A 12,162-nucleotide genomic window follows, 5' to 3' on the forward strand; every position below is an offset into this window, starting at 1 on the left:
AGTGGAGTGCTCCTATTTGTTGTTGTTGTGGGTAAAGATGTGCCAGTGTGCAACGATGTGCTCTGAATGAAACTCAATAGAGTGCCTGGTCACCAAAATTATTCTAAAATGTCCCTTTTTACTGCCATTTAGGATATTGTTTATAGTCTGCTCACGGCCATCAAAGTACCTTACCTTTGCAATTTTATAGAAAAATGTAGATCCATTATCATTGTGAAATGCCGCCCGGCGTTTACTCACAGAGCGAGTGTGTTTGCGTCTCCACCGCAACGTGATCCCCGCTGATCCAAGCGAGAAAGCCCACTACAACCTCCGTCCATCTGTAGGGTAAAGTGGTCCAGTCAGCTGGGCTATTATGGCCACTGTGGCCTCAGGGCCAATTCTTTGAGGGGCACAAGGCCAAACCGAGGGGCAACGACGGCCATGGCCTTCATGGCCTCCCTGAAATGACAGTATGTGACTGTTATGGGGTCAGAGGTTTTAGGTGGAAGGTGCCGATATCTGCTTTCTCAGAGAGGGAGAAAAAGATGAAAACGGCTTTTAACACTTTGAGTGCTTTAGGCCATGGCTACACGGAGCTGGATTTTTCATATATCCTGGTTTTTCAGATATCCACATAGAAAAATATCTATGTCTACACGACAAAGATATCTAGGTCTAAAATAATCTGATTCCCCAGACCTCCACTAGGGGGACAAGCACACACACAGTAAAGTCTTCAGAGATATCCGGGTTCCATGTCTACACGGATCCAGATATCCAGATATTTTTCAATGTCTCCACTTATTTATCCGGATTGAAAAATATCCAGATTCACTGCCGAAATATCCAGCTTCGTGTGGCTGCAAGCCCCAACAGCACAAAAAAATGTCTAGCTTCAGAAATATCCAGCTCCGTGTAGCCATGGCCTTAGTTTTGCCATAACTAGTTAGTCCCCCCAGGAATCCGCGATTCCGCGATCACGGAATTTTTCGCGGAAATTGAAGCCCTCCGCGGATATCAGAGCCTCCCGCGGATATCATAGTAGTCCGCAGAATAGGACAAGACAAGGATGTAGTTTTCATCACGGCCGCTAGATGTCGCGGTGATATAGACGGACAAGACTCACAGCCTAGCCGGTCCTCGTGCCGGATACGGAAACGGAAATGGCTTTGTTTGCCGTGGCATGCATTCATGTGCTGTGACTCGTGTGTGTGGTGACGATACCAGAGCGGATGGTGCTGATTTTTAATGGACTAGGAACTAGGCACATCGTCTGACTGTTTATATTGGCTCACAGCCTCACATGGTGAGAAAGACGCACTCACGCATGCTATACATGGACCACCCGCGGATTTCTCGGCCATTCGCGGACTTTTCTGACGTCCGTAGAATAACGGTCGCGAGTGGCAGCAGAGCGGCGGGAGTAGTCATTACTACTATTATAAAACGATGTGTACATGGTCTGGCCAGTGGCCACCTCATACAGAAGCCTGGGGGAATAGCTTAGCTTCCCTCCTGCTGGTTGCACTGACGCTGTATTGGTCCGGTCCCACATTCGTTCCTGACAGAAACTGTGTCCTGAACTATAGTTCCTCTATGTCTAATGCAGAAGAGAATAAATAAATATTACACCCATACTAGGTAGTAGGTAGGCTATCCTCTAAAATGTGGTTACTATGGGCAGGGTTTGCATGACAATATAGTCTTTGCAACAGAAAGTAATTATTAAAAACAATAACAATTAAAAAAAAGAATAGATTTAATATTAGATTTATATTCTCAAAAATGATTATTTGATTATTCTAACCACTAATTAAAATTAATTGTAGCTATTTCATGAAGGGTTTTACTTGATTATTAGAACTATATCATTTTTAGCTTGATAACTGGTCATTTTAGGTTGTTTTTTAATGTCCGCGGAATCAAGAATTGTTCACCACAGAATTCCGCAGAATCAGGATTGTTCTCCGCGGAATTAAGAATTTTTCTCCGTGGATTCCTGGGGGGACTAACTAGTGTTTAAGGCCGGGGCCCGGTATCCCGAGCACATGGAAGTTCCCTCCCGGTAGATGGCTTCGGAACCCGTCATCCCGGAGTAAATTTTTTTCTTGTTAGAAATAACTACTAATTATTTCCAGAAGAGCCCACCACAGCGCGTATGCAATTAGGCTGCCTGCCACATTATCCTCGCCGATAGTATATGCAATGTGGCCCTCTGGATTGGATGTGGAAATATAGTGGCCCTCTCCATCATTAAAGTTGCCCACCCCTGCACTAATTAAACTTGTTTGATTAAATATAATGTGGCGTGACACCGAAAAAAAGCTCATCGCTCATTAATACTGCGTTCTGGACGTCCCTTTTACCATTACAGAGACACAGCCTGCATACTTACAATTGTGACCTTACCCAGCAGCAAATGAAAATGATAGCTAACACATGACCCAGCTGCTGTACTCTAAGTAATAGATTGATTGATCCACGCTTTTGTTTTCTCCCGGCTTGATTACTGCAATGCTCTTCTTTCTGGCACACAACTTGTTCAAAATGCGGCAGCCAGAGTTTATAAAGCTAAGACGAGAGAACATATTACTCCAGTTTTAGTGTCGCTACACTGGCTCCCAGATGTTTTTAGGATTGATTTTAAGATTATTTTAGTTGTTTATAAAGCTCTCAATGGTCTGGCACCTTCTTACCTCTATGACTGCCTGCCTACAGTAGATATGTTCCAAACTGCCCCCCTCAGGTCTTCTAGTGCAGACCTGCTCGATGTACCTACAATAATAGCATATAAAAATACGGTGAAGCAGCCTTCTGCTTCCACTGCTTTAAAGCACAGCTCAAGACCCATTTCTTCACTCTTGCTTTTAGCTGATCTTTGAGCGATGGAGCCGCTCCTCTGCCAGCCACACATCTCAAAGTATGTTGTTCCAGGGACCACCCAGAAGCAAATATTTGAGTTACAAATGTTCGTTTTTGAGATATACAGTATATGAAGATATATTCATATTATCTATTTCAAGACTTGAAAAAAATAAAGATTTTTCAAAAATGGACAGATCTACAAGCTCACAGCGCGGCACAATATTTTTCAATAGTTAAAGCATTAAATAATTCTAGGCCTAAATGGGTTAACCTGCATGTTGTTGCCTCTGTTCACAGGAAACCATGACAACCAAGTTTGAGATGTCCAAGATGGAGTAGAGCGAGGCGGAGGAGGGACCCAGGAGAGCCAGAGAGAATGTATGTTTTACAGAGAAACTAAATGATGGACAAAACTAAAGGGAAGAATGGCAAAGGATTAGTCTATGGAAGCAACGGATGGGATGGGTGGATGGATGGGTGGATGGGCGGATGAATGGATGGATGTTTGGGCGGAGAGACGGTTGGATGCGTTAGGTGGCAGCTGAAGAGACTGTTGGATGGTTCCTCAGATGAACGGTTGACGGACGGACGGACAGACAGGAGCAATGCGGGAAAAGACTGAGTGTTTGTTTTACAAGATGACAACGTCAGTGTCTTTGGAACGAAAAATAACGGATAATCGGATTTTATCCCCATATAACCCCCAAGCGGTTCCCAATCCTTTCTGGACCAGGGTCCACTTGAAAATGTGGGGTGGGTTTTTGGGGCCGTGCGTCATTTTCAGAGCATGTTTGTTTTAATGATGGATTGATCAGTGGAGCTAATGTACTATGCTTTAAGTTCCTATTTATCTGTGCCACAAAGATTACTTCTTTCCCTCAAGGTTTTTTTTACATTTTGTTTTAATATTAATGTTATGTTATCATTAAAATGGTTTCGTTTTGCCAACATGCGTATTGTAAAGAAATCGGGCCCCTTCCTTCACGTCCTTCACAGGTGTTACCAATGATACTCGCAACGCTCGACACGGCGAATCGCTCGCTCGCCGGTGTCTCACGTGGCTCAAGGTCGCCTGAGACGGCGCGCCTCCGTGCTTTTTTATTACACTCGGACTGAAAGACCTGCAAAAAAGGGACTTCCCTCACTAACCATTCAGCTACAGCAGCAGGGTTCCCCAATAGGCGGCCCGCGGGCCATTTGCGGCCCGCGGGGGGCTACTGTCTGGCCCCCACCAACCCCAGTAATAATGGTGGTATAAGAGCAGCAACAACACTAGTATATCGTTGTTGTCGGGTGGAAATCTCGTGTCTCCAAATGTGTACGTTCTTTCGCAAAGTAAAGCCCTGCTTCATCATACTGTACAAGGCCGTCGCACAAAAGTAGTGAAAACAGCAGATCTACAAGCACACAACGCCTCGCACCGCGAGGCGTTGTGTGCTTGTAGATCGGCTGTTTTCACTAGTTTAAATCATTTTTAAAATGATAATTGCAAAACGAACGGTTTTGGACATACAAGATTTTCACCCGACAACAACAATATCTGAACTGTCGCTGGAGTAGCGGGAACGCCACCGTCGCCCCCTGCAATGTTGTGGCCCTCGGCTTGGTACCCTAGACATAATTCGGCCCTTGGGGAAAACTAATCGGGGAAACCTGAGCTACAGTATGGCCGCCCCCATGGCTATGTTTAAGAACCACCATGCTACACTAAATGGAACCTTAATCAGAATCATCACAACACCTGTGGAGGAAGTAAGGAAGAGGCCAGGCCTGTCACAATTATTACATAATCGTCTAATTGCAATTATTTTGTCATAATCGTCATCATCGTTGACAAATTTTCATATATTTTTCAACATTTTCAAAAATGGTAGAAATAGCCGATCTAAATGCTCACAACGTGTCGTGATGCGACGCGTTGTGAGCATGTAGATCGGCTATTTCCACTATCGGTGTTCTTTTTCTAAGTATAAAGTTGTCAAATATGTCAGTGATTTCTTTGTATATTTAGGTCTGCCATGTGCAACTTCAAAGCCTAAAAGCCAAACAGAAATGTAATTGTCAACAACAAAAACACAATTAAATTGTTAATCGCAATTATTTGAGTGACAATTAATCGTTATGTAAAATGTCATAATCGTGACAGCCCTAGAAGAGGCCCAGATTTCTTCCCAGTTATGACTGCTGTGAATAGAGCCTGTTACTTGGGGGACCCCCCCCCCATCCTCGGGGCCCGCCAGTGGTCCCCGGAGCCTTATGCTCTTTGGAAGCCTTTGTTTGTACATGCACTGTCTGGAAGAGAACTCCATGAGCAAAACTACATTACTTCTATTTTATTTTATTTCGTTTTATTGCCTATTTACACAGTATTTTGACAGATCCGGTCCATAAATGTGTCCTCTGCTGTTGGCTGGTTTCAAACACGTTAAAACAGTGGTTCTCAACCTGTGGTCCTTGAGGGGGTTCCAGGTGGTCCCCGGCTAAATGATGGAGAGTTGGTAACCAAATGGAGATCTTTATCTCTTGAGTGTAAAGTAAAATGAAACCAAATGTACCAGAGTTAAATTATTGTTGATCACCTGTATTACTTGATTTACAAGAAGACTACACAATTAGAGAATGTAGAAGAGTTGTTATTTTTGACCAACGATGGACTGTTATCTCTCCTATGGCACCACATCAAAATACAGCATGGACTTGTGGGCAAGTGGACAACCATGTTTTGGGTCTGCACAATAAATAATGGACCTTGAAAATGAAAACGGTTGAAAACCACTGCGTTAAAAGATGCGATTCAACAGAATGACTTCTAAATCCAACTGTTTTATGGAAAACCTATGTTGCTAATCGCCGTATTTTTATTTATTTTTTCGTAAATTAATGCCTTTCTTGATCATACTGTCACTACAGCATCAGACAAAAGCATCACAAGTAGCAGATCCACAAGCTTGAAACCTTTGTTTGTTTGTTTTTTTTACTTTACGCTTCCTTTATAATCAGAACCACCATTGGAGGGGGAAGTTGTCGATCTGCTACCCGTGTAGTCTGTCGGTTAGAAGCCCCTTCTGTCCAAAACCATTACAGGTACTTTTTCAGGATTCAAATTCATTGTGTGACGCTAGGTAGTATGATTAAGGCGTTGATTTACAAAATAAATATATGATAATATGGATAGGAGTTTTCTGCCTGTCGGCAACAAAATAAAAATGAAAGTTTGGATCAGGCGCATTTTATATTCGGAAGTGTTGCTATCCCCGATTTGATCACCAGGTGACAGCTGCTTAAATGTTCTACCGTGGTCCTGGGGGATTGATTAAAACCGGGAAAGCATCTGTGTCATTTACATTTTTAGCCAAAGAGCGTTAGGCTATTTCATACTTTTTTTTTACATAATGTGGGTAAGTTATCCCCAGTATGCCGACTGACGCATAGGGCAGCAACAAAGTTTCTCCACTTCAATACTCCACTCTATTTTTATACTTTGGTTATTCAAAAGTAGCAGATCTACAAGCCCATAGCGTGTCACTTTGTGCCCCCGCTACGAGCTTGAAAGTTTGAAAACCCTTTATGTATTTTTTACGTTGTGCTTAACTCATTCCCCGCCTCCCCCGATAGTCCCGAGAAAATCCCAATGTCGCTCCCCGCCAGGCCCGATAGTCCCGAGAATTAGCTTTTATATAATGTAATGTTTAATTACATTCTCCCCCTGCTCGTGACAAATTCTGAGCCTTTTATCTTAAAGGGAACCTAAAATATCACACATCAAAGTAAGTGTGTTTGAAAAAAAGACTGTAATAATGTACAAATTGCAATACAAATGTATAAATCTCCCCAACCACAGTTAATTGGCAAAAGACGCATTTGAGCTCAAAAGGCTGGCAGCCGAAAAAAAAGAGAAGAAAAAAACAGCTGTGTGTGTGTGTGTGTGTGTGTGTGTGTGTGTGTGTGTGTGTGTGTGTGTGTGTGTGCACATCTCTTAGCTGGCTGGTGGTCCACGACCACTGTCTGTTTCAGTGGTCCCCCTGTCCTAATCAGCACACAGTCCCATAAAGAAATAGTGCTATCAGAGTCTCTGATTCAGAGATCTGTCTCTCTCTCTCTCTCTCTCTCAAGACACAAAAAAATTATCGCCAATTCGCCATATAAATGCTTCTAAAACATACCTGAGAATGATGATGGTTGATTAGTATCCACAGGTTACTGTATAATCCATATATCCAGGCTATAATATATTGTTTTGTAATGGTCCACAAGCAGCCAAGCAGGCCATTGTCAACAGGCGGTCCTTTGCAAAAGGGGGTCCCTGGGGGGTCCGCGGGCTCAACGCTTCGCTCAGCAGAGCAGTGGGAACACGATAATCAACTCTTACAAAATCAATCAATAAAACTGCCCGATTACATAAAGTTCACGACGCGATCCAGTTGATTCAGAGACAAGTGAAGTGGTCCCTGAAAGGGGGTCCGTCCTCTCACTACCCTGCCTGGTCTCCAGCCAACACTTCTCAAGGGTGGTGGTCGTGGACCACCACCAAAACTCCCACGCTCCCCCACCACGCTCCTCCAAAAAAGCAAGAGATCAACTAGTGTTGATTACTAACGAGCAAAGACGCAGAGGAGCTGTTTAGCAGGGCAGTGCAGAGGATTTTTTTAGGGGCAGGGGGAGACATTTTTCTAACATGTCCTAGAATGTGAAAATAGCAGATCTACAAGCTCTACAAGCTCTCAATGTGTCACAGAGCGATGTGTTGAGCTTGTAGAGCTTGTAGATCTGCTATTTTCACATTCTAGGACATGTTAGAAAAAAGACTCATGCCCCCTTTGATGTCTATTTGTGTGTGTGCACCTGTACAGATCAAAACCCATCCGAGACCGAAAACAGACACATAGAGACAGAGAGAAAGCGCCCCCAAGTGGGGGCTCACATAAATGCTCACATAAATACTGCAATATACAGTAGTATATATGTGAAATTGCTGAGTGTATGGTCAGACATAGCCAATAAAAATATGTTTCTCTGCATTTTTCTAAACAGAAAATTAAAAAAAAAAGAAATCCTATTACATAATTACATTAGTACACTTATCTGATAATGCCTGAAGCCATAAAGACAAATATCAAGTGAGTTATCCACTTGAAAAGCGATCGATCACAAAAAGGTCAATATTTCCAGTTGTTTCAATTATAGCTGGATTTTGGTCAAAAATGGCTATTTTGAGATGGCTGCAACTATAGAAAAAAAAGCTTTTTATTTATTTGTTTTATTTTTTGGTGAGACTAGAGGTGGTCCTGTTTCAATTCAGGTCCTGTATGACACAAAATACAGAATACAGAATTTAGGAAAAATGTCAATATAAAAAAAATATATCAATTTTTTCATTAAACAAAATGGCAGGGGAGCCAAACAGTCAATGTTAAAATGGCGGCCAATGAGTTAATGTTATATTATCGATAAACTCTTTAGTGTTTAGCCAATTTGGGCGCCCAGTTGAAATATCCTCGCAGGTTGAGGACCACCGGCTCAGTGGAAAAGAACTCTAAAAGGAGATGATGAGACATTTTTATTTGTCTCAGTTTTATTGACCTCGCGTCGTTTAGTCAAAGCCCCGCCCCCTCCAGATGACAGCAGAACCGTGATGTGTGTCGGATCGATATCGTGCCGTTTTAATGACTTCATGCACAATGAAACCCTGAGCTTAGTGCGCACATAATGAAACCAAATAGTTGGGGTGAATCTGATATTTCCGTGACCGTGGAGAGCGAAGGTCCGTTTCTCAGTGATTTTGTCAACTATGAAGGTTAAATAACAAATTGAGCTCCCATGTCCCTCGCAAAAATGTGAGAAAAATGTTTGATAGCCGCTGAAAGTTTGTATCTCATTCACTTACTATACACTATACAATAAAGGAAAAAAAAATACCCCCCAAAAAAATCTGCTTTAAGTAGCATGTGAGGGGTCAAACTAGGGGTTTTTAATTATTCTGAATCCATTGCAAGCATTTGTTTGGCATGAAAAACATTCCTTGGGCTAAAAACGTCCCAACAACACTATGGTTTAGTGATGAGTCATCACTTTTCACAGTCTTTTGGGGTCCATTAGTAGTTTTTTTGGCGGGTATTCTTTCCTTTATAGTATATAGTGTATAGTAAGTGAATGAGATACAAACTTTCAGCGGCTGGTACCTGGCAGGTGAAAGCAGCTGATTAGGGCTGGGATGAGATATCGAAATGATGATGTCAGTATCTTGATATGAGACTCGATATAGTCTGGGATTGTGGATATCGTAATAATAATATTGTCCTTATAAGCCCCCTTGTCCTTATAAGCCCCCTTTTTATACTTTTGTAAATTGTCAAAACACATTGATATTGTTATGGTCACGATACAGTACAACAGGGTTCCCCAATAGACGGCCCACGGGCCATTTGCCCGCGGGAGGCTACTGTCTGGCCCCCACCAACCACAGTAATAATGGTGGTATAAGAGCAGCAACAACACTAGTATATTGTCGTTGTCGGGTGGAAACCAAATGTCCAAAACCTGTTTGTTTTGCATCTATCGTCTAAAAAATGTACTGAACTAGTGAAAACAGCGCCTCGCATCGCGAGGCGTTGTGTGCTTGTAGATCTGCTGTTTTCACTAGTTTTGTCACTTTTGTGCAATGGTCTTGTATGCTTTACCAAAAAACGTACACATTTGAAACTTGGAGATACAAGGTTTCAGCCCGACAGTGACAATATCTGCACTGTCGCTGGAGTAGCGGGAACGCCACCGTCGCCCCCTGCAATGTTGTGGCCCTCGGCTTGGTACCCTAGACATAATTCGGCCCTTGGGGAAAACTAATTGGGGAACCCTGCAGTACAATATTAGAGGTAGAAAGGGAGTTTCACTGAAGCAGGTCCATATTTGCTTCTGGGGGGGTCCCTTGAACAACATATTTTGAGATGGGCTTCGTGGACAAATACATATCATTTTGGGGGTCCTTGACATGAAAATGTTTGAGAACCACTCAACTGATTCCGGAAACATTTTTCAAAAAACCTTTGAAGGATTCAGAAGACATTTATAGTCGGGTCAGAATCTGGTCAAAAATATTCAAAGACTTGCATACATTTTCATGATTAAAAAAAAAAGGCATTTCTACAAGCTCGCAGTGCGGCACTCGGTGCCATGCTGTTAGCTTGTACATCTGCTATTTTTCAATAGTTAAAGCATAAAATAATGGTTAGTTGTTAAAATCTAACAGGCACAGATGCAACGCGTTGTGAGCTTGTAGATCTGCTATTTCCAATATTTTTGAAAATGCTTGAAAATATTTGAAAAATGTTCAACATGGAAACGATTGACGATTATGACAAAATAATTGCGATTAGACGATTATGTAATAACTGTGACAGCCGCCCCCCCCCCCCCCCCCCCCCCCCCCCGGGTACTTTGTTTTTTAAATCAAAGACTTAAATGTGTACTACGTACAATGTTGGACATATAGTCTTGTAAGTCTAGGGAAAAAATACACTCAGGTTGGATAAAATGGTATTATTTTGTTTTTCAACTGATTCTGACAGGAAATTAGGTCTACTAGCCAGGATAAAAAATCTACCATGATCTGCTCATGGCAAATACCCATAGTGGCCAAATCAAGTTGGGCTCCCATCGACTTTCTATACAATACCCAGAAAAAAAATCTGCTTTAAGTAGGATGTGAGGGGTCTAACTAGGGGTTTGTCATGATGCTGAATCCATTGCAAGCATTTGTTTTGCACAAAAAACATTCCCTGGGCTAAAAATGGCCCCAGAAAATGATGGTTTAGTGATGAAAAGTGATGAGTCATGTGGGAGTTTTCTGGGGCCAATGAATGTTTTTTTGTGCAAAACAAATGCTTGCAATGGATTCAGCATCATGACAAACTCCTAGTTAGACCCCTCACATCCTACTTAAAGCAGATTTTGTTTCTGGGTATTTTCCTCCTGTATAGAAAGTCGATGGGAGCCCAACTTGATTTGGCCATGCACTGTGGGTATTTGCCATGAGCAGATCATGGTAGATTTTTTATCCTGGCTAGTAGACCTAATTTCCTGACAGAATCAGTTGAAAAACTAAATAATACAATTTTGTCCAACCTCTGCCTTATATTTATCGGACTAATATCTGGTAAAATATATATGTGTGATTTTGTCCATAATCCTCCGGCCCTAGCGCTTGTATAACACTCCTTTAAACGTTAAAACCGAAGCTTCGGCGTGATTTGAGTTCACAGAAAAACAAAAAGAAAAACTATAATATGTGAACAGCATAGTGAGTTGAGCACAATCACAATGTTTCTGAGAAGCACGACACGTGCGCTAAAGACAGACAAGCACAGAAGTCGATGCAGTACAAACAGACAGACAGCACAACATGCCATGTCTATACACTTGTATGTGTGTGTGTGTGCGTGTGTGTGTGTGTGTGTGTGTGTGTTCTCTCCCAACTCGCCATGCTGTCGACCCAGACATGCTGTACATGCACTGTGCGTCCAATTTCACGTTCGCTTACTCACTTGATTCCCCTGGCCCTTATACGCTTGAGCACACAGCACATATAGAGTATATGTCCACTCAGCATCACACACACACACACACACACACACACACACACACACAAACATTACCTCTGTCCGCAGCACATTGTTATTGTGTTTTCTATGAAAGCGCCCATTAGCTCTGTCTGACTGCCGCATGTAGCCCAAAGCCAGCTGTGTGTGTGTGTGTGTGTGTGTGTGTGTGTGTGTGTGTGTGTGTGTGTGTGTGTGTGTGTGTGTGTGTGTGTGTGTGTGTGTGTGTGTGTGTGTGTGTGTGTGTGTGTGTGTGTGTGTGTGTGTGTGTGTGTGTGAATACTTACATGGCAGTTTTTGTGTACTTAATTGCAGGCGTGTGTGTGTGTGTAAGAGAGAGAGAGAGAGCTTTTGTGTATACGCGTGTAAATAAGTGACAGTGTTTGTTTCTTTGCAAGCAAGTTAATCAGTGTACCTTTTTTTGTAAGTGCGTGTGTGAGTGTAGCCAGCAGCACAACTAGTCTGTTTAAAGGGGCCCCACCATGCTTTTCAAAATATATATTTTATATCAATATTGGTCCATTATACAGGTTTTAGCCTAAACAACCACTCGGATATTGAAATTTCATGTTCTCTCTGTCTCTAATTCCAAGCCATTTTGGATGCAATACCAAATGCCCTTTGTTGGCAACAGGCGCTGTCTTTGGGCTAAAATTTGAACGATACAGAGAATATTAGAGAACAACAATGAGAACCATGTAGGGTCAATCGTAATCTTCTCTAT

The 12,162-nt window shown here is 42.3% G+C and overlaps 1 protein-coding gene across 1 annotated transcript in view; it reads left to right on the forward strand.

The window, feature by feature from the left end:
• Window positions 1–4,211, forward strand: part of LOC308290395 (transmembrane protein 87A) — a gene marked incomplete at its 5' end in the record, with an annotated part of 42,104 nt that extends 37,893 nt beyond the window's left edge. The window contains one exon of the mRNA XM_080732210.1: window positions 3,145–4,211. Coding sequence (XP_080588336.1) covers window positions 3,145–3,186 — 42 coding nt within the window. The 3' untranslated portion in view covers window positions 3,187–4,211. The remainder of the gene's footprint in view (window positions 1–3,144) is intronic.
• Window positions 4,212–12,162: the final 7,951 nt, after the last annotated feature.

This window comes from Nannobrachium achirus, assembly GCF_963921795.1.
Source record: "Nannobrachium achirus genome assembly, chromosome: 8".
Taxonomy (NCBI): domain Eukaryota; kingdom Metazoa; phylum Chordata; class Actinopteri; order Myctophiformes; family Myctophidae; genus Nannobrachium; species Nannobrachium achirus.